The 21,169-nt window shown below is 39.9% G+C and overlaps 1 protein-coding gene across 1 annotated transcript in view; it reads right to left on the bottom strand.

Moving 5' to 3' along the window:
* cacna1c (calcium channel, voltage-dependent, L type, alpha 1C subunit) overlaps nt 1–21,169 on the bottom strand; it is a 147,532-nt gene that overhangs the window by 20,225 nt on the left and 106,138 nt on the right. Inside the window, exons 11-33 of the mRNA XM_044022299.1 lie at nt 16,877–16,967; nt 14,818–14,844; nt 13,036–13,196; nt 12,842–12,915; nt 12,589–12,740; nt 12,246–12,447; nt 11,976–12,096; nt 11,605–11,719; nt 11,234–11,360; nt 10,747–10,816; nt 10,455–10,587; nt 10,204–10,333; nt 9,376–9,435; nt 9,010–9,116; nt 6,038–6,125; nt 5,816–5,923; nt 5,642–5,694; nt 5,386–5,532; nt 4,997–5,198; nt 4,150–4,308; nt 3,951–4,061; nt 1,875–1,958; nt 925–1,008 (exon numbers count right to left, since the gene is read on the bottom strand). Of these exons, the coding sequence (XP_043878234.1) occupies nt 925–1,008; nt 1,875–1,958; nt 3,951–4,061; nt 4,150–4,308; nt 4,997–5,198; nt 5,386–5,532; nt 5,642–5,694; nt 5,816–5,923; nt 6,038–6,125; nt 9,010–9,116; nt 9,376–9,435; nt 10,204–10,333; nt 10,455–10,587; nt 10,747–10,816; nt 11,234–11,360; nt 11,605–11,719; nt 11,976–12,096; nt 12,246–12,447; nt 12,589–12,740; nt 12,842–12,915; nt 13,036–13,196; nt 14,818–14,844; nt 16,877–16,967 (2,606 nt within the window). The remainder of the gene's footprint in view (nt 1–924; nt 1,009–1,874; nt 1,959–3,950; nt 4,062–4,149; nt 4,309–4,996; nt 5,199–5,385; nt 5,533–5,641; nt 5,695–5,815; nt 5,924–6,037; nt 6,126–9,009; nt 9,117–9,375; nt 9,436–10,203; nt 10,334–10,454; nt 10,588–10,746; nt 10,817–11,233; nt 11,361–11,604; nt 11,720–11,975; nt 12,097–12,245; nt 12,448–12,588; nt 12,741–12,841; nt 12,916–13,035; nt 13,197–14,817; nt 14,845–16,876; nt 16,968–21,169) is intronic.

The raw sequence follows: 21,169 nt of genomic DNA, 5'->3' as shown, positions 1-21,169 counted from the left end.
ATAAATTTCTTGGGTCCCGCATCAATCCATTTATATGGATTCAATCATTCCCCTATGTATGCACCATGCTACGATCGGACGAGAGAGGAAAAAATGCAACTGCAAATTGCATTTTTCCTCATTTGAATTTCAAGTATTCCATGTGATTTATATATTGAGAGCTTAGTGACCCTGGGGTCAAATACTATACTGTGTAAAAATCTTCATCCCTGTAAAATCTAACATTATTTTTTATAGAGGAACAATGCCATTATACTTAGTTTCCAAGCCTGGATATAGCACATTTTCATCTGTCATGCTATACAGTGTCCATCATGCTGGGGGAATGGACACTATCCCATGTGGCAGTGATAAAAGATTTAAAAAAAAAAGAAAGACAACAACAACTGAACAAATGTGGAAACAAACCAAGTGCTGAGACAATGCAAGAGGTTTTGTATACAAATGCAATAGTTTTTGATGCTGTTGATGCTCAGCAGACCGAGGCATGAATACCTATCCGGAGCATTTTCAAATATTAGAAAGTTAAACATGAGTAAACAAAGGGAAGAAAGTTTGGTTTGAAGCCGGGAGAACATTGAGTACAAGATGGAAAACAAGTTGTTTTGCTGCACTGCTCTGAATTATATTTAATGAAATATGAGGACATGATGATAAACGATCACGTCAAAAAGTGTTCAGATGTTGAGGAAATAAACTCCAGAGCGTGGTTTTTCATATGTTGCAAAGTACACACAAAACTGTATACGCACACTCTACATCTGGCTGTTTTCAGACTTAGTCATCCATCTCTTAAGTTCAAATGTTGTGCAGCTGACGTTTCCTAATCATTTGAAGGCACGCAAGATGGGTATCGGTGCTCGGTCTGTTTGTGTGTGTGGGAATGGCAGAGCAGGCAGGCAGGAAGGGAGTTGGACTACTTACGTTAACCTCAGTGATCGCTATGTCAACAATGCTACCCACAACTATCAAGGCATCAAATGTGTTCCATGCATCAACAAAATAATGCTGCGTAGGGGGTGGACAGAACAGAAAAACAACAGAAAAAAAGAAAAGAAAATAAGACATTTAAAAATGGAAAGAATGAAAATTAAAGGAGAGAGAGGAAAAGTAAGATAAAAAACATTATATCATGAGCATTGGAGTTTTTTGTTTTTTTTTAGTAGGAGGAGAAATAATCAAATTAAACAGCAAAAGAGGAAAAGGAAAAGAAAAGAAGTTGCAGTCTGGAAGAGATGGACAGCTGAGGAAGAGCAGCAGCAGCGGTTGGTCATGCTTGTCCATGAGAGGAAAATGTCAACAACAATGACAACAGTAAAGAACAAATTGCAACAAAATCCCAACAACAACAACAACAACAACAGCAATAACAACAACAAAAACTTTGTTACTGCAGTTAAAAAGAGGAAAAGAAATCAAATCAAAGTAGTGTAGGGCTATTTGTGATTGGTTAGTTCGGTTAGTTAGGGAATCAAACCTGAGCACAAAAAAAAGAAGAACCCAACATTTGAGAGACTGTAAGGAGCAAGGAAGGATGATGCAAAACAGAAACCCTTTATGTTCACAGCTAAACCCTGCCTCATCTGCCCTGGCAAACTCGTACTGGAATCTCAATGTCCCCTGAGTGACAGCAGCCATCTTGGATTTAAGGATGGAGAAAGAGAAGGAGAAGGGAGGAAGGACGGAGAGAGAAGATGGACAAAAGAGTAAAGAGAGGGAGGAGTAGAAGAGGAAAAAAAAAAAAACAGTACAACACAGAATAGCCACAAAGGAAAGAAGAGCTGAAGGGAAACTAAAGATAGAGAAGTAAGAAGGCTCAAGACAGAGAAAGGGAGAGGAGAGACAAGGAGAGTGAAAGTGGGCATCGTACTTACGTTAATCTCACTGAGAATGACGTCTATTATGCTGCCAATTACGATGAGGAAATCAAACACATTCCAGGGATCACTAAAGTATCCCTACACAGGATGAGGTGAGCAGGAGGAGAAGAAGGAGGAGGAGGAGGGTAGGAGAGGTAGGTTAGAAGGAAAACAACATCTGCTGCCACGTCGCAGCCTTATTAAGGTGTTATGAGGTTTCAGAGTATACGGTGGACGCAGAAATGCTTTATTTATAAATACATTTATAATTCTAATGAACACAGTTCACTTGATTCATCAAGTGTGGCTGAATTCCCTGCTCTCTTAAGGCTAGTGTTTTTAGTCTCCTAACTGGTGATTCTGTGATGCTGTGGTTGTGAATAATGAAAGGCCACTTTGTTAACTTAACTTATTGTAAACAAATAATCAGCAGCAGTGGCACAGAGTATGTACTTGAGTAAGTAAAGTAAGTATGGATACCACTGTACACCAAATAACCAAAGTTATATCTAATGCATGAAAGATTGTGTTATTTACAGGTGCAGAGAGACCACTGCTTTAGTGCAGCTCAGTGGACTTCATCATATTTTACATGTTTGTTACAAGATGAGAGAAAATACCATATGTCTCAAAAGTGAAAACAAAGCATAACTGTCCACAGTAATAAAATGTGAGTGTTGAACTTTAATTGTGCTCTGCAAATCCTCTATCCTCTATCATCAGAAGAAACTCCTGCCTCAAGTCGTCTGCGCCCACTGGCATGGCGTTGTTTTTATGTAATCGTTTCACGCAGGCAACAGAGCATTAATTCATTATTCAGTTATACATTAGTAAAACAAATGCTGATGTACAGTTTGAGTAAATCGGACAAACTCAACATATGTAAACAACGTGGTAATAAGGGGAGGAAATAAACTGTAGGAAACTGTTGCTGCTCCGTTTGCAGAAACTGAGATTGTGAGGGGAAAAAAGTACAAAACATTAACACAAATCACCAAAATGTTAATGAAGCTAATTCCAGGGGTGTTCACATCTGTAATACAGTACCTATAAAGCAAAACTGTTAACAAGCTGGTCCTCAGTGTGCGGTGGCTGTTGAACACATTTAAAAAAACACACTCAAAAGCACAATCTGAAACAATCTTAGACTTGTTCACATATCCAGTGTTTTGGAAATGAGAAGCTAATTATTAATTAGTCCGGTTCAATGTGACTTGGGAATATGTTGCAATGCTGTAATAAAGACTGAAGTGCATTCTGGCAGATTTAAGTACCAGTAATTGATGTAGACATTACACAACATTACATACCTAACAGATAATCAATACCCAAGCCATAAAAGTATTTTGGCTACTTATGCCTGAAATACGGCAAGGCATGTATCCTAATATAACGCAGGCTGGCAGTGGAGATAATTACTCTCCAAAGTTATAACAAGATATCCATCTTTCATTCATTAAAATTATATTTTTCATCAGACATAATTTAGTAAGAAGTAAGATATTAAGCTTAATGGAAAAACAAAGGTCAGTCAGCTTTAGATTCAAAACAGTAAAAATAGAACAGAATCAACAAATTACCCTTAGCAGTCAGTGATTGCAAATCATCGTTCTCATTTGAATAACATAATCTGTAATAATCCTCAATAACAACAAATTCCTGCTTCCTAAATTCACATTTTGATTTAGAACCTATGCTATGCAGAAGTAGAGACAACAATTCAATTGTAAAAATAAACTATATTATACATTTTTTGATTTTCACTTACTAAAAGAGGGAAGCATTCACATTCACACCTGTTACTGTTTAAAAAGATGGAACAATAAACCCAGAGTACAGAGCAAGAACAGTAGAGAAACATGGCAGCAGTGAGATTAAAAAACACATCATGTCATCAACTCCATCCATGGTAAGGGATTTGGACAATTATACTGTACAGGACAACTTCAGTAAATATGTCATCTACAAAAATACCATTCAATAGCAGAAATCTTCTTCTCACTGGTTGCAACTGGAAGAGTATTCATCAAATATTTTTGACATTACTGAATTACAAAACACACACACTCTGTGTTACAGTAGAGAACCTACCCTCGGCTTGAAGGCAATCAGTTTCAGGATCATCTCCACAGTGAAGAGTCCAGTGAAGAGCATGTTGAGGATGTTCATGGCATCATTGAAATTTTTGGTCTGCCCATGATGCTGCAAAGACCCACAAAAAAACTCAATAATGTCACAGATGTGTGTCTGTGCTTGGCTCAGTGAGTGTGTGTGTGTGTGTGAGACTCACCTGCATGGCCAGACAGATGGTGTTTAGGAGGATGAGTGTGAACATCAGGTACTCAAAGTAGGTGGAGTTGACCACATACCACACCTTGTACTGGTAGGGGTTCTTTGGGATGTAGCGGCGCAATGGACGAGCCTTCAGGGCGTATTCCACACACTGACGCTGTGTGACACACACACACAGGTACACACACACGCGCACATATTTACATTGTTGTTTTGGTTTCCCAACTCCACATCGCTCCATCGCTGTTCTCAGACCAACATGGAGGACAAGCAGTGAACTTGTCTTTTGGCATTCTATGTTTCCGACCCTTCTATGAGACGTGGATCACAAAGAAAGCAGCTGCAGGCACATGGACACATTTCTTCTTTTCTCTCATCCTGTGTGTCAACCCCTGCAACTCCCTCCTGGCTAGATTCCTAAAGTAGTTTTCAACCTAGAACTCATGTTCAAGTCCCGGAGAAAAGTGAAGAAAAAAAAAAATCTCTTCTGACTTTGTCACCCTTCAGAAAATTGTGATATCAACAACCCTGAGTTCTGTCCTCTCCTTCAAATGGACTGACACACACATACTGGCCAACTCCAACATCCACAAATGCTGCCGTTAGTCAGTGTTTGTACACAATATTAATGTATTAAACTTCCTGTTTAACAAACTCCATAATTTATTTGTCCACATGTTTTCAGCTACTATTTTCGAACATATTATACACATAAAGGACTTTCTTTATGTAACATGAAAACCTGTGTTTTGAGATTATTTAGCTGCAAAACAAATGCAAAAAACCCCAAAAAACTAGGATTAAACCGCACAGATTCAATCATAACTTAACACATGAAACATTACCTGGTTCTTGTCCAGCTCGCAGTTCTTATATTCTTGCTCTCCTTGCTCCTGGAACGTGACGATGACGAAACCAACGAAGATGTTCATCATGAAGAAGGCAATGATGATAATGTAGATGATGAAGAAGATGGAGATAACCACACGGTAGTTGTAGATGGGCCCAACATCCTCAGCGTGAGAATCTATGGCCCGGTACAGTAACCTGGGAGTGAGAGACAGAGAGAGGAAGACAGAGGCAATTGATTGAGTGACAGAAAGAGGATTAAAGCGCAGGAGAAGAAAGGCTCTTAAATCTCAATTGCTTCAAGGTAAATGCTTTAATTAGTGGTAGTGTTAGGCCTGTACATATGTACAGTGTATATACTTTGTGTTTGCATATAGATACACACCCTGGCCAGCCTTCAAAAGTAGACACGGCAAACAGAGCCATCATGCCTTGCAGGACGTCATCAAAGTTGAAGTCACTGTTTTCCCAGATTCTCGAGGCTCTTTCAGGCTTCCCCACGTCTCCGTCCTTATACATGATGTAGGAGCCCCTATAGAGACAGTCAACAAACGCATATTCACCATTTTTGTTTCATCCAGTGGTTAAGCTACTGTATACAAGGAGGATTAAAAAGAGTGTGTGCAGGAGGAATCTCTTACTTGCACTCTGCCTCTGTCTGTTTAGAGCTGTCGGTGCAAGTGAAGAACTTGCCCTGATGGACAGACATTGAAATATAGTGCTCTTTATTGGTACTAAAACACAACATAATCATGATATTATACAAGGATTTTTCAGGCAGACGGTTGTGAGGAGGCGCCCTGGTTTAAGCCTACCTTAAAGAGTTGTACTCCAATACAAGCAAACATGAACTGGAGCAACGTGGTGACGATGACGATGTTGCCGATAGTTCTAATAGCCACAAACACACACTGCACTACATGCTGGAAAACACACCAGAAAAGATAGTGAGCATGTGTGTGTCTCTCCCCTGTTTGGTCTGAGAGGAAGTAAGTTTTATGCGTTATTATAGCTTTATGTTTATGTCAGTTACCAACCTTTAGTCCCTTGGCTCTGTTGATGGCCCGTAGAGGTCTGAGCACTCGCAGAACTCTCAGGATCTTCACCACGTTAATGGCACTCAACCTGCAAACACATTGGATTAAACCTCTGACCTGAACCAGTCTACAGTATACACACATTTTGGACAAAATTACATTGGAGACACATTTAACACAGTGAAACAACACAGAGTTTAAGAGTTTTTAAGATTATGTGAGATTTTTAACACAGGCTGAGCAGATCAAAGCACCTCAATGTATGTTTTTAAGAAATTAAAAATGATGATGAAGAAAAAACTGACTACTATACTATTCATCTCATACCTTTTTTAAATTAAATAATGTTTTTTTATGATAGCATGTTCTGTTGTAATGAGTAGAAATGATCTATGTAAATAAGGTTTTGTACAACCACTGGTAGAAAGGGGCATTAATAATAAAATCAGCTTGTCATCATGGATCACCTTCAGGAGGAGGAACAGACAGCGTGGTTTCTCTATCAACTGTTCGCAGTAGACTTTTCACGAACACAGTATAAATGTAATATATAGTACGACACATACACCCATCAGCCACATGCAGCAGGGTTATTGTGGCTGATCGGTGCATAATAACACACACGACACACGGACAAACACACACACACACACACACACACACACACACACACAGTCACACAAAGACACAGAAACAAGAAGTTCACAAGCAAACTCAGCATTATTAAGCCATCAGAGTAAGACCTTTTCAAGAAAGTGCTTCAAAAGAAAAGTTTAGTACATACTAAAAAGAATCAAATGAATACTGTGACATTTTGGATTTTACAATAAATACTTGGGGAAAAAGCTTGAACATTAGTTCTTTGGCAATCTGAACTCGCATTTTTTTTTTGTTTTTAACTGATGTTTATGGAGGATGAACATATATAAAAATGAAGCCTGCCAGTACAATGTTTTTGATTTAAAGCATAACAAAACCCCTTAACCATATTTTGAGATGAAAACCATTGTTTATGGGATTCTACTAATGTTGTTTATTGATCCATGTCCAAATTGTGAGTTTGTACATGTAAGTATTTGAACTATGCATAGTGTGTTACAAATATGTGTATTTTACTGCCTCTCTAGCCAAACACTGGCTAATACATTCAATACAATTATAGTTGGACTAACTAGTGTTTACATGACATTAAGAAATCCAAATTATTATCTTTGTCTAAAATTGGGAATTTTACAAAACACACTGATATCAGTGTATTTACATGTATATGATGACCACGCCCCCTACAGTGCTCCCTCACCCCTCCTTCTCAACCCTACTCCCTCACAGGTCCTTCCACTTCATACCATTTAAAAAGAAATTACGCTTTATTAATTAAATACCGATGAGTCGGTCATTCAGTTAGCGGGAGAACAAATTCAACAACCTTTGCCCAAAGCATGACATGAACAGGGGGGGGAAAAATATTCAAAATGTCAATGTATTCATTTAAGGGAGTGACTTTTTAGATGGCAAAGGGAGTGACTAAAAGGGAGTGACATTACGCCGTGTTGACTTTTAAACAGAAAAAAAAAAGGTCAGTTGTACAGCTTTTTACACAGGGAGGTAAAGTTTAAAGACAGTTAAAGGTAGTTCAAGTGGAGCAGGATTTCATCTGTGACACAGTCAAACCAGCTGTGATGATATGTTGGTATGTTGTGAACATGTATTTACTGAGCGACACTTTCTGTCGTTCTCATGCATGCACCACAAATACTCCACGTCAAAACTAGATATTATGTCTTGTCAGATATTGTTTTCGACTAGTTGCCATATGTTTGCTGATGTTATGCCTTCTTAACCAAAGTCCAGACACAACTCAAGGCAATAGATGGATGGGTTGATGGATAGACATTGGATTAGTGAGCAGTAATAATAGTAACACTGCATCACAGGGCAGGTCTGCAAAGGAGCAACCAAATGCATCATCATCACACTTAATTTGACTGTGAATCATTAAAAAAAAAATCCCACTCATTTACTACTGTTAACAGGCAAAAGCCACTGAATTGAAGCATTCAGCTGTTATTTCTACAGCCCAGGAGAGTTCAGTAAATCCCAAATTATGACTGTCAAATCTGACCTGCCCCCAAAGAAGTAATTTATTACCATTCATTAGATAAGAAAAGTGACAACAGTATTTGATGATCTAGGCTAATTTACCCAAAGAAGCACAATTTATGGTTCAATGTTCCTGTCTGTACAGAGATATTTTGGCATAAATCTATTACAAGAACGTTCATAACGTATCTATTATCATACAGTATAAATCTACTAAAGCGAAATGGGCAATGACGTTCAAATTAAGGTCTTGCTTTCATTTTTTCCCTCTCCTTTTTTGTTGTTGTTGCATTTAGAAGGTTAAACTCTCCAGGACCACAGAAATAATAATAACAAATTAAAAGTGTGACAGTTTTACACATGTAAGGTGAAGGTCTGTTAAGCAGGGTTATTAATATGGACTAATGTGGACTTACTTCGAGAAGTCTAGTCTATTAGGCATTAGAGACAGAGAGTGTAGTATAGCATATTAAACATGAGAAATATCAAAGCATTGCAAGGAGTTATTTGCTACAGGAAGCAGAGAACATTTTAATAAACATCACAAAGGATTGAAAGAATGGATTGGGAGTAATGAAGTGTGAAGTTGTTAGAGAACAGTGAGAAGTGTGAAGAATGGGGGAATTCAAAAAAAAAGAAAACATTTCCCCCCACTTAACCACTTAACAGTTTGATTGATGTGTTTTTGTACCATCTCATGCAGTAGTCACTACTTGGCCGACTGGGGTTTTAAAGTGTAATAACACAAATGTACATTTCATCATACGGTTAAATTACACTAATTTCATTTAGGACTGTGGCCAAGTAATGCAAGTACAGAACACTTTGATTTACATACGGCATGCAGGTGACAAGCACTACAAGGCACTCACTGTATTACAGAGGAGATGAGGGACACGCTGACCACCACCAGGTCCAGAATGTTGAAATAGTTTCTACAGAATGAACCTTTGTGGAGGAAGGCTCCATAGGCTGTCATCTGCAGAGACCAAGGTTACACATCTTAGAATATATTATATGATGGATCACTTACAGGATTACAGTTCTTGTTTTAGCTGCCTTCACGTTCAAGGTGAGTAGGGCGCTATGTCCGAGTATAAGCTGCCTCTGAGGATATTTCCCCACAATGCAGACGATATTTAAAAGCTGAGACCACATGAGACGCCGGTCAATGCAAAGTGTAGCACACAAAGAGGTCAGGCAGGCCATTAATCTCCCTAATAAATGGCAAGCATTACCTTAAGAATGATCTCTATAGTGAAGAGTCCAGTGAAGACGTGATCTGCATAGCCCAAGATCTGAAAACAAAGTGCATGATTCTGCGAGACTATTCAGTACAACACAATAGCATATGAACCTATGGTCAGTTGTGGCTTGGTCCTGTATGATTGCTGAAACAATGACGCTGAATTTAGGGGGCAAAAGGATGATGTATTCGATATTGGATTAAAAATAGACTGCGAAAACAGAACAGAACCTTAAATATCTTGATCAATTATGTCATTAGGGTTTAATATGAAGGTTAATTGTGTAGACTGATAATATATATAATGTGGCCTGTGAGAAAGCTGTGGAAAATACAATAAAACAGTCGTTATTAGCTCCTGAGGGATTTGCATTGCTCACGAGAGAGGGAATAATGCACGGACACAAAACACATCACTCCCAGGGCATAAGAATGCACTTCATAATACAGCCTTACGCACTGAGCAACATCAATAATATAAACGATATAGTGATATTTCATTTTTAAAACTACAGTCCAGACACAAGTTTCATGAATGCACACAGTTGAGATTGGCTTAAGGCTCCGTTGCTGCATGCAAACTAATAGATTACATTTCTTTACATTACGTTTATATTGTACACATTAATAAACATTCTTGCATCTATAATGGTTACCAACAATAATTTGTTTCCTCCTCATACTTTGCTGTCACATTAATGTAGTAGAGAAGTTACTCATGTTATAGGTGTTTCCTTCTGTCTGCCTCTTAATGTATAACCAGCCTCAAGCTGTATGCGTGTATACTATATTTAATGTGTGTTTCTGTGCTCTTTGTTACCTGGTTTCTAGAAGAGTCATTCTGGACAGGGTCCTCTGCTGCCAGACTGATGCTGCTGAGCAGGATGAATAAGAGGATGAGGTTGGTGAAGATGTTGTGGTTGACGATTTTATGGCACAGAACCCGGAATCTAGAAAACAAAAAAAGAGCGAGAGAGAGAAAGAGACAGGATATGTTAACAATTTAATAATGATAAAAGACAAGGATAAACAGACAAGCAAAAAGTGAAAAGCAGGATAATGTTTCCTTACTTGTTGGTGTGGCTGAAGACGAAGAAAGCACGGGCCTCTGGCATGGGAACAGCTTTCTCCTTAAGTTGAATATCAGAGAGTGGCCGCGGTCTCGGGCCCACCGGCATCTCTGGCTCTTCCTCATCATCATCTCCTGATAGACAAGATGAACAGGACAGAACAGAGAGCAAATAAAGGAAATGGGACAGTAAAAAGTGATGATAAATGAAGTTTTCAGTTTCTATTTTCCCATTCACACATTTATCATTCTTTCACAGTACACACACACACACACACACACGTGCAGTGTTACCTATGTAATCATTTGCAGGATATGGATTCTTCTCCTCACTCTCATCTCCACAGTAGTCATCCATGTTGATCTGAAGAGGGAGAAGATTGTATGTTTTCATCATTTACACATTTCCCAAAAATAACAAAATACACTCACACTATTTGCTAAAATTCATTCACTGTTATTTCCGGGGCATGAGATGCAACTACATAGGTGGGTGCACAATGTTATTATGGAGAGGTGTAGAGAGGCATTACCATTACTTCCAGGTGTATCTGCCATTATAATAACAATCTGTCAAGGTGTAGCACACCTGGCATTTTAAAGGGAATGGGAGATGGTTCATGGCAAGATGATGAATTAAGAGACTAGCACAACCCTGCGGATTATTCTCTTGGCAGGATGATCCTTTTTATGTGTGTTAAAATATTCAAAGTTGATTTGGCTATACCCTCTGTGCTTAGATTGTTCAAAATGTCTTAAAATGGTGTCGCCGTGCATGTACTTTAGTAGCGGTGTTGGTCTCTCCGTCCGAAGTGATGGACTTCAGCTCTATTTTCTCTTTCTTCTCTTTTTTCTGCTCCTCCAGAGGCGGCTTCTCGTTGTTCTGACGCTTCTCTGGACTCGCGAGTCTAGAGAAAGAGAGAAAAAAGACTTTCATTTCAAATGTATTTCCTTTGTTAAATCAACACAACTAAGAAAAAGCTCTCTATAAAATGTCATGTTGTTAGTGGGGGGCTGTATCAAGCAGGGAGTGTTTAGACAGGCGAAACCAAATGGGAAAGATTGATAGTCTCACATCACCATTGAGACGGTAAAATTAAAATGTTTTTTCCTGCCTATCTCTACTAATCTCAGTTTCTCTTTCTGCTTTACCTGGCCAGTTTTTTCCTCTCCTTCTCCTCTTCCTCTTCTTTCTGGGCAGATGTCAGGCTCTCAGCGTCTGCCAGATTGTCCACAGCAATGGCCAAGAAGACATTCAGAAGGATATCTGTTCAAAGCGTTGAAGTTAAGGATGTTGCTGACCCATCTGATGACCAGTTTGGCTGGCTGTGAACAATCCTGGTAGGTTATGTGGATAGTTATCAACCTCTATTGTCCATTGACTGGATCATATTTAATTAAAATCACACTTATCATGTTGTTATTCTGTTATTTCAAGTCTTATCATCCCATCACTATGTTTTAGATGAAAGCTTCTGTGTCACGTTCTCATCAAGACCTCTGTTGATGCAGGGGCAGGATACAGTTTCCACAGATGAAGAGGATGATGAAGTAGATGCAGACCAGCATGCCGGGGAAGGACGGCCCACCATATGCCATGATGCCATCATACATGACAGAGTTCCAGTCCTCTCCTGTTAGGATCTGTGGAGACATAAATACAAGTGACTGCACCAAGAAAAACCTGTGTGTGCTTATTTATTCATTTAGATTAGTTTTAACACACACATTTGAATTCCAACAAAGACATGGGAGTAAACAGTAAAAGAACATATACACTGTGCCATCATTACCTGGAACACTGTGAGCAGAGACTGAGGAAAGTTGTCAAAGGTGCTGCGTCTGGTCTCGTCAAAATTGAATTTCCCCCCAAAGAGCTGCATGCCCAGGAGAGAGAAGATGATGATGAAGAGGAACAGCAGGAGCAACAGGGAAGCGATGGAGCGGACAGAGTTTAGCAGGGAGGCCACCAGGTTGGACAGTGAGTTCCAGTATCTGTGGGAAAGATAATTCAGTTAAAACTATGATCTGGATGTACAAAGTTAACAAACATTTATCCCTCGCAAATGCAAATTCTTCCAGTGTTGCAACAGGTAACATTCAGTAAATAACACTATCACCACTGGCTTCACTAACCTGGTTATTTTGAAGATCCTTAGCAAGCGCACACAACGCAACACTGAGATGCCGAGAGGAGACATGATCTTCGTCTCCACCAGAATGGTCTCAAGGATTCCTCCACATACTACGAAGCTGTCAAAGCGGTTAAAGAGCGAAACAAAGTAGGCCTGTGGGGAGCAAGGGAAGAGACAAGAAAGGCGTGAGTAGAGAAGCTGTCTCTACCCGAATAACAATTTTGTCACATGCTATTGACAAATTAGATGCCTACCTGTAGGCCGAGACTGTACATCTTTAGCAGCATCTCACCAGTGAAGAGAGCTAACAACACCTTATTTGCAATGTCTGTAGAAGAGGGAAGAGAGGAGTAATGAAGGGAAGTGTAGGTGGTAAAAAAAAGAAAATAACAGAGCTGCAAGACAGTAATATGTTTTTCTGTATACGTCTAAGCATGTGTGTACACACCTTGTACATCAGTTAACCACTGAGGCTGCTGGCGACATTCAGAGGCAATGGTGAGAGTGTTGAGGAACACCAGGAATATGACCAGCCAATAGAAAACTTGCGATTTGACTCCCGCACGGCACTTTCTTCTGCATAGCCTGTTCCACCTTCGAGAATAGCGACTGAGAGGGAAAGAAGTGAGATTGAGAGTGAGAAAGAAAGACAGGGAAATGTAACAGTGAAGAGAGTTGGTGAGGGAAAAGAGAGATATGGGGGGTCAGAGAAAGGACAAAAGAAAAGAGGGGGATGGAGATATAAGGCAGATGAGGGAGAAGCGAAATATGGAGGAGGAGGAGGAGGAGGAGCGAGAACCCAAGAGAGGAAATAAGAGTGATAGTGAAAAACAAACAGCAGAGGAGAAAGAAAGGAAAAACAGGCTCAATTAGTTTTGTCTCCACAGTAGTGATGACATCACCCCTCGGTATGTGGCTGTCTGTTGTTTGAGAGCCGAGCTGTGGAACAGAGTTAGTCATCCTCAAAGACGTTTCACACCAAGGAGAAGCCAGTATGTGGAGCTTTGTTGCAGAATGAGATATGCACCATTTCAGAGAAGGGGAAAAAAAACAATTGAAGGGGCAAATTTGAAGTGAAATGTGTTACATTGTGATTCAAACTTCAATGAAAAAAGTGCTGCTTCAATAGTGGAGGGGTTTCATTTTGGCTAAATTAACATTCTTCAGAACATATTGAACAATTTGTTTTGTTTTCCTCCCTTGCCCTGTACTGATAAAATTAAAACTTCTCTCCCAAACCCCCAATCCCAACTACAGTATCGGTAACTGTGTGTCTAGTGATTGATACCATTTTTTAACCTATGCTCCTGTACCAGTGAGTTGTAAAATGTATCTAACTTTATCAAGTTTCTTTATGTCTGTTTTATTTCTACACGCTGAGGGAGAAAGCCAGTAAGCCAATATGTCTGTTATTGGGACTGTTAAATATTTATCCATACATAAAAATGCAGGTGTTATTGACCCCAGCCACTACAGTGTGAGAACGGCAACATGTAATTATGTGAATTTGTCCCAAATTACCTTAAAAGTTAATGAGGAGGTAATAATTTGGTAATAGTAGCCTGCTTTGAAGCAAAGTGGATAAAAAACGGGAGAGAACATCCAGTGTCTTTCTAACACTGCACTCTAAATCACTGTACCACAGCCATTTAACGTATTTATCACCTAATTAAATTAGCTAAATAAAGCCAAACCCAGAACATTCCTTGTCCACCATCGAGGCGGATGCCCGTCTAGAGGTTGCGAAAATTCATGTTTCACCAGCTTTTTTTTTTGTCAGAATGTGTGAGAGCTGCTCTGTCGGCTAAGGCACACAGCAGCTTGCGCCATGATGCACACACTGAATGTTACACAAGACACAATGCACGACACGAAACCAGCAGACATGCATTCTGACGGTAAAATGCAATGCGTCACTTGGAACGACCTGCCTTTTCAGAGTAACCTGTGTTTCCTGCTGTTTCCACAGCTAAACTTAGCTAGCGGGATCTTATTTCATCTTTCTCACGTTGACACAATAGTGGCACTAATCATCTGACGAAATGTTAAGTAAGAAGAAGCAACACATCAATACGTCAAGGCTCTCGGTTGTCACGACTGTCTGTCTGTGTCTCCTACACACACCTGCACACAGACACACGCACACATCTAGTGACCGCACAAATGCCACATCTGTCGAGACGATAGCGGGGGGTGAGTTGAAAGACGATGGTAAACAACATCTACTAACCTGAACTTGGATTTGGAGATCCTATTTCTGGAACACAGAAAACAAAATGGATTATACACACACACACAACACACATATAGACAGGTACACAACATGAAAGGGGTAATTTGAGGGGGATAAAGGGGAAGTGCTTCCCTCGTTATCGCAAATGCCTTAACAAATATGTTCCTTGATCAGCTTAGCTGTGTGCCTCCGGTATTTCCTGCACTTCTCAGATATAATCAGCATGTGTCACACAGTAAACATTTGTTACTTTAGACTCTGAGATGTGGTCGGCCGTCACTGTGAGACTGTAAGATGATCAAAGAACACTCTGTCTATATCAACGCACCCAACTGTGACAGATTTTTTGGCGCAATGTAACCAAACGTATGTCATTAGGAACATGCACTGTTCTTTTGAACAAACCACCCCTTGTAAACATACACACAGTGGCATCCAGTCAAAAGACTCCCATCAACCCTGGTGTGAAAAAGACAGAATTGATTCACCTAATTTAACGTCTGTTGATTGTTCGCCACTGTAACAGCAAGAAAAAGTGAAACATAAAGAACTCAGGACAAGAAATAATGGAAGACATTTTATTTGAGAGAAGAGAAGAGAAGAGAAGAGAAGAGAAGAGAAGAGAAGAGAAGAGGACATTTAGATTTGTTGTGTTCATCTCACATTATTTGACGTTCATCTAAATCCCTGACTACAGATATTAGATTCTACTACCAGCCTGTGACTCTCACACTTTAACCAAACCATACATTAACATGTACTATGCAGGGCTGTAAGTAACTGTGTAACTGACTGAAGCAATGCAATGAGTAATTGACTGACTGAGCTAAAGAATAGAATGACTGACTGGCTGGATATGGAGGCTGACAGTACACATGTCTCTTTCTCTCCACGTGTCCATCTCGATTATGAGGCCGACGCATGCCGAAGTAGCTCTGACCCTGAGGTCTGTCTCCATAGTGATGTAAAAAAGAACTGACAAACACTGAAAGCCTCCAGTCTTATCTCCATAAGAGCTGGAACAATTGCTCCCAGCTTAACTTGTTGCCATCTCCCACAGGAAGGATGAGGGCCCGTATTTGTAGTTAGAGCGGGGTCGGTCTACGACTCATTAGGTCCGGGATAGTCGGGCGTGGAATTTTTACTTGCTTTGGTCTGACGGTGGACAAACAAACAACATAACAAAAGACATGGTAACAGATGGACGGTGAAGGTACGGATACACAACAGTGTGTCATCTACGCGTGCCTCCTGGCCTTCATGTTCCACTGCGTTTTTGATTCAGAATGATCTCACCTCTAAATTGCCTGTATTATCCTTCCACTTTCTCTGTTTAATTCACTTCTATTCTTGAGTGTTTAAAGTGATGAATAGATTTATATGTAGGTGTTTGCTTGTGTGTGCTGATGTGGGCCCACTGGGGTCACGGCTCCCACGTGGCCCTGTGTCTAAGAAAGAAAGAAATAAAGAAGGAAAGAAAGCAACATATGCACTCGTTTGAATAATGTAAAAAAGTGAGTGAGTGAGTGAGTGAGTGAGTGAGTGAGTGAATGAGCGAGTGAGTGAGCGGTTCTTGGAGGAGAAAAGCATTTCATTGGCAAACACATGACATAGAGAGCGCAGAAACAGAAGGAGAGAAGAGGTATCAGTTATTATTCAATGTAGGCTTTCTGCTTTTCTAGTCAAGAGGCACTTCTTTTGTCATCGCTTTCGTTTATACAGTATTTCCTGCGAGTTCCTCTTCTCAGATTCATTCATTCAAGCGCTCCCAATCAAAATCTACTCATTAATGGTATGATGATCATCCCCCAGTTATTGTTTTCAACTCTTCTCTAACGGCTAGTGAATTAAAGTCTCTGGACCGCCGTGAGCTTAATGCGACAGAGGTCTGATTAAGTCACATTAGTGGGCCACTCGTGTAAGTGTTCATACTGGAGAGCTAATACGGGATAAAGTTCAACTTTGGAAGTGACAAAAGGTGACTGAGAGAGTGGGAAAAAAGAGGGGCGTGTGTGAGTGAGAAAGACTACTTACGAGTAGAGTAAAGAGTACTTACGCGAGCCGAGTACAGCAGGTCTCACCCTCCACATCTCCCCCGGGGGCATTGTCTGTGTTGACGGATTCGTTCTCACTTGCTGGCATGCTCACTGAGAGGCAGAGGGCAGCAGAGGCAGGGATGACAGTTGTAGAAGAAAAGACAAAAAGAAGAAGAAAACAGAAGAAGCAGAATGAGCGATCACAAAAGAAAAATGAGCTACTTCCTTGATTACATCTTCCTTTCACTGTTATTTTTATTACATTGTTTGCACTCAGTGTTGACGTCAAGATGCTGTGGACAAGTGTTGCTCGATCCAAACTTACAAGGTTCATCCAGGAACATACACAAGAGCTGCTTTCCTAGTAGACATACTAATTTAAAGATGCTTTTGGCATGTCGGTAATCTCAAGTCAGCATCATCAAGCCCCTTCTCTCTCTCTCCTTCTCACACACACACAAACTTACTCCCAAATGTTGTCCCGCATGCTTAAACTAATTACACATTAAGCTGCCACACTTGCAATATTTACTGGTTAGGGAGCCTGGGAAGCAACCTCTGCACCAGCTCTTAGGATGGATTCCAACTTCTAAGCTGAAGGATATTTAAACGCTGCGTGAATTAAATCTTAACACAAGCCTTTTGTGATTTTGTAGTCCATGGAGATTTAAAGAAAAGAAAAATAAACAATACTGATTTCCGTCTTTGGTCTGTAAGATGGATTAGATTGATGCTGAGAGCTCTCATGTCAACACTAACATTTTACCATTTAGTCCTACTTGCTCCAAAGGTTTTTTTGTGGGTGGGTAAATGTGTAAAAAAAATAACAATAAAAATAAAATATAACTTTGTTTATAAAGCTACAAGGAGATGACAAATGTAAGTGTAATAATGTGTTACAACATAAGAATGAATATCGAGAATATGGAGAGACTGTTGTAGAGGAATGACAGGAGTTATATTAAGTGTCAGTTAGGGATTAAAGCAAAAGAGACAAAAATAAGTAGGAACAGGGGAATAGAGAGATGGCTGTACCAGGGGAGATACAGTACGTATAAAGGGGACAGGTAGGAAGAGGCTGTGAAAGTGGGGAGGCATGGGGGAGAGACTGATATGAAGTGATACGTTGCCTTTTATTGCTTCTGTCAGTCTTTGTCTGCCTGTGGGATTGAGCTGCTCTCTCCTCAATGTCACCTCAAACATTTGTTGTTACACCTGCGCGGTACCAGGATCAGTCTCAACATCTCCTGGGTTAAAATGAGATGTCCATTTTGAAAGCAGGAACATTCTCTTATAAATCAAGAAATTGTTTTTTTCCCCACATGTTTTGAATAGGCTTAAATGTCTCTTGAAAATAAGACCCTTAATACAATTAAATAAAAATGATACTTGACTGGTGGTGGATAAATTCAGTGTTGGACGGTCTCTCTCGACATTAAGATGTCTGCTGCGAACAACTGTGTTCATTTACATTGGCATGCACCAACTGCTGCTATGCCACTCACTCACTTAAAAGCACTTGCAGCCCTCTGGTCTCTCCTGAGGCTAAAGCCTTTCTAATATAAAACCATCCTGGTGCTGTCTCCTCAATGGAGCTCTGAACTAGTTTAATACCTATTGTTAGCGTAAACCCCAAAGACCAGCGACACTGGCGATGAAGAGAGCGAAGGCAAGGGAAAGTAACACAGAACGTGACGGGGAGAGGAAAGGAGGGTGGGAATAATAGGTAAAGGTCACACTTTTGTTCATTTTCACCAATACTGGCGTGTGTGTGTGTGTGAAACAACACTGTCTCTAAGCAACATCCATCGTGCTATACCGTATAAAAAGATAAGTAAAATGTTTAACTACAAGGAAAAAAAGGATGTGCATGTGTCTCATAATGCAGATCTGTTTTGGTTCTGTCTACACATAAAATCATTTAAGTTAGTTTAAGTTGTCTGATACCAAACACAACCTGACCAAACCTACTGTTGACCATAAATCTACTGTTGTGAATCCTTGTCTTTCTATTCAGGAGATTAGAAGACAACATTAATTCAAGTCTGAGTTGAAATTACCACCAAAAAGCTTGTCATCGTCAAGCTTTTCGCTTTTTTAGCATGACCACAATAGTACCAGCTTCTTCTTTAGTTAGCAGTAGGTGACTGGACTTGTGTGAGGTAAGTTTGAAGACATTTCACCTCTTCAAGAGTCTTCTTCATTTCTTTAGCCTCTTGGACATATAAACGACTTTAAGCAAGTCCAGTCGCTAACATCCAACTACAGAAGATGACAATGACCTGGATGACTGAGAACCTTCACAGACAATATTATCAATTGAACTGTTGAGGCCAGAATCACTATTTACCCTCTCAACAACATTTTAAATGCATGAAGAAAATCACAATAGTTCCAGATTAGAAGCTATTTTTTTGTCTTTTCGTTTTTGGATCATGGATCTTTCATGATAGTGATTGGCTACCTACAATGCAGGGAGGGGTTTAGGGAAAGGAAGCTGAAACAACAACAAAAGGACTGCGTCATCACAAGTAATACAAATAAATGTTGTCACTAGTGATTCCACTGTCCTCTTGTTGTTCATTCAGAGAAGTCAGGCAGATGCGAACATTTCCTTTCCTAAGAAGAAAGATCTATGAAGGAAAAAGTGGCTTCATCTCAAAACTCCACCCTGACGATAGTTGCTGAGCGCCATGAAATAAAGAAATGCAAGTTTAAAGCCGAAATATTAATTTGGAAGGTACATTCTATGTCTCCAATGTGATAAAATATTGATATTACACATAATGTGACCTTGATATTACAGTACTGGACAATAGTACATGTAAAAAAGGTGACGGGAGACAACAAAAAATTAGTATTGAGAGGCAGCCACTGTACAAGGGAAGAGGTTGCAGTTTGCTTAAATGTCTACAGTCGGATTTCCAGTAAATCATTAACGAGGGTTGGACCATGCAGACAGACGCACACGCCTTACGAAGGAAAGCTGCATTTTTCTTCATAGCTCCACGTAGAGACTGAAAACGACGACTCTTACCTGGGGACAGAGAGCAACGCTCAAGAACACACACACATAGACAACACAAATGCAGATTTGAACACCAACAACCGTATACTGGCTCATGCGTCACTGCGACAACCTGTTGATGTATGCTGAGAGTATGTGGCTACATTCACAAGTATTCTCTTTTATACTTTAACTCATAAATGAGTCCTTACTCCCTTTCCTCTGACAGCTGTATATATCAGAGAATTGCACCAGGACAAAAACACCGTGGATTTGATACTCTGTGGCCTTGTGGTGACAAGATACACATTCAGGTCTGTGGGTGGAAACAATTCATATGATACATGTACTGTACATAAATAAATAACAAGCACTCAGTTCACATCACATGTCATCACATTTAAGAGTGTCTAAGTCTTAGTCACGAGTGTTACCTCATGAATAACGAAGTCACACACACACACATGCGTACACAGAGACAGTTGCTAAAAACTGTGAACATCAATACAAGGATTGACATCCACTATTCTCTGTTACCCAAAAAAACACCACACTCAAACAAGACTATAAACATTTGTCTTCATACAACACACTAATCACATCATACATCAATATAATGTCCCCGTTTATCTTCTCTTCACTATGACTGTATGATAGAAAGATGCGATCAATCGTGAGCCTTGTCCAGAACACACATCCACACACACACACACACACAACTCTCACACACAGTATCTTCTCTTTAACTGTGTAAATGTCCTCCTTCTAATGTGTGTGTGTGAGTGTTGTAAAAAGTCCTGGGCAGCGGGGACAAACTGCCCTCATTCATCTTCCCAGAGGAGGATCTGTCCATCCAGAAGGGAGGGAGGGAGGGGGAGGAAGGAAGAGCGACGGAAAGAGTGAGTATCTTGATTTTCCACTTTTACAAACAAATGGATGATTGAACTTTCGAATGGATAGCTTAATATTAATAATTTTGTCAGATCATCTATAGCTAATGACTGTTAAGTTCAACCGCTTAGTAAAAATAATGGACTGAAGCGTGCAGCTGACAGATACTTATAGCTTTAAAACCTATAAAAGTTACACCAATGGCAAATTAAAATAACGATATGAATACTGTATATATAATTCTTTTTGACTGTATCTTCTCTACAACTATCTTGGGCTCGTACATAATATCAGTGTTATAGAATTAGCAAAGCTTGGGAATATTGTGATGTATGACATTTTCCAAATTGGCCACAAATAAGAGGCGACATACTGTACATATTTGATGGCTGATATGCCAGAATCTAAGGCACTA

This window comes from Solea senegalensis, linkage group LG3 (assembly GCF_019176455.1).
Source record: "Solea senegalensis isolate Sse05_10M linkage group LG3, IFAPA_SoseM_1, whole genome shotgun sequence".
NCBI lineage: Eukaryota > Metazoa > Chordata > Actinopteri > Pleuronectiformes > Soleidae > Solea > Solea senegalensis.
This window is presented reverse-complemented; position numbering and strand designations above follow the sequence as displayed.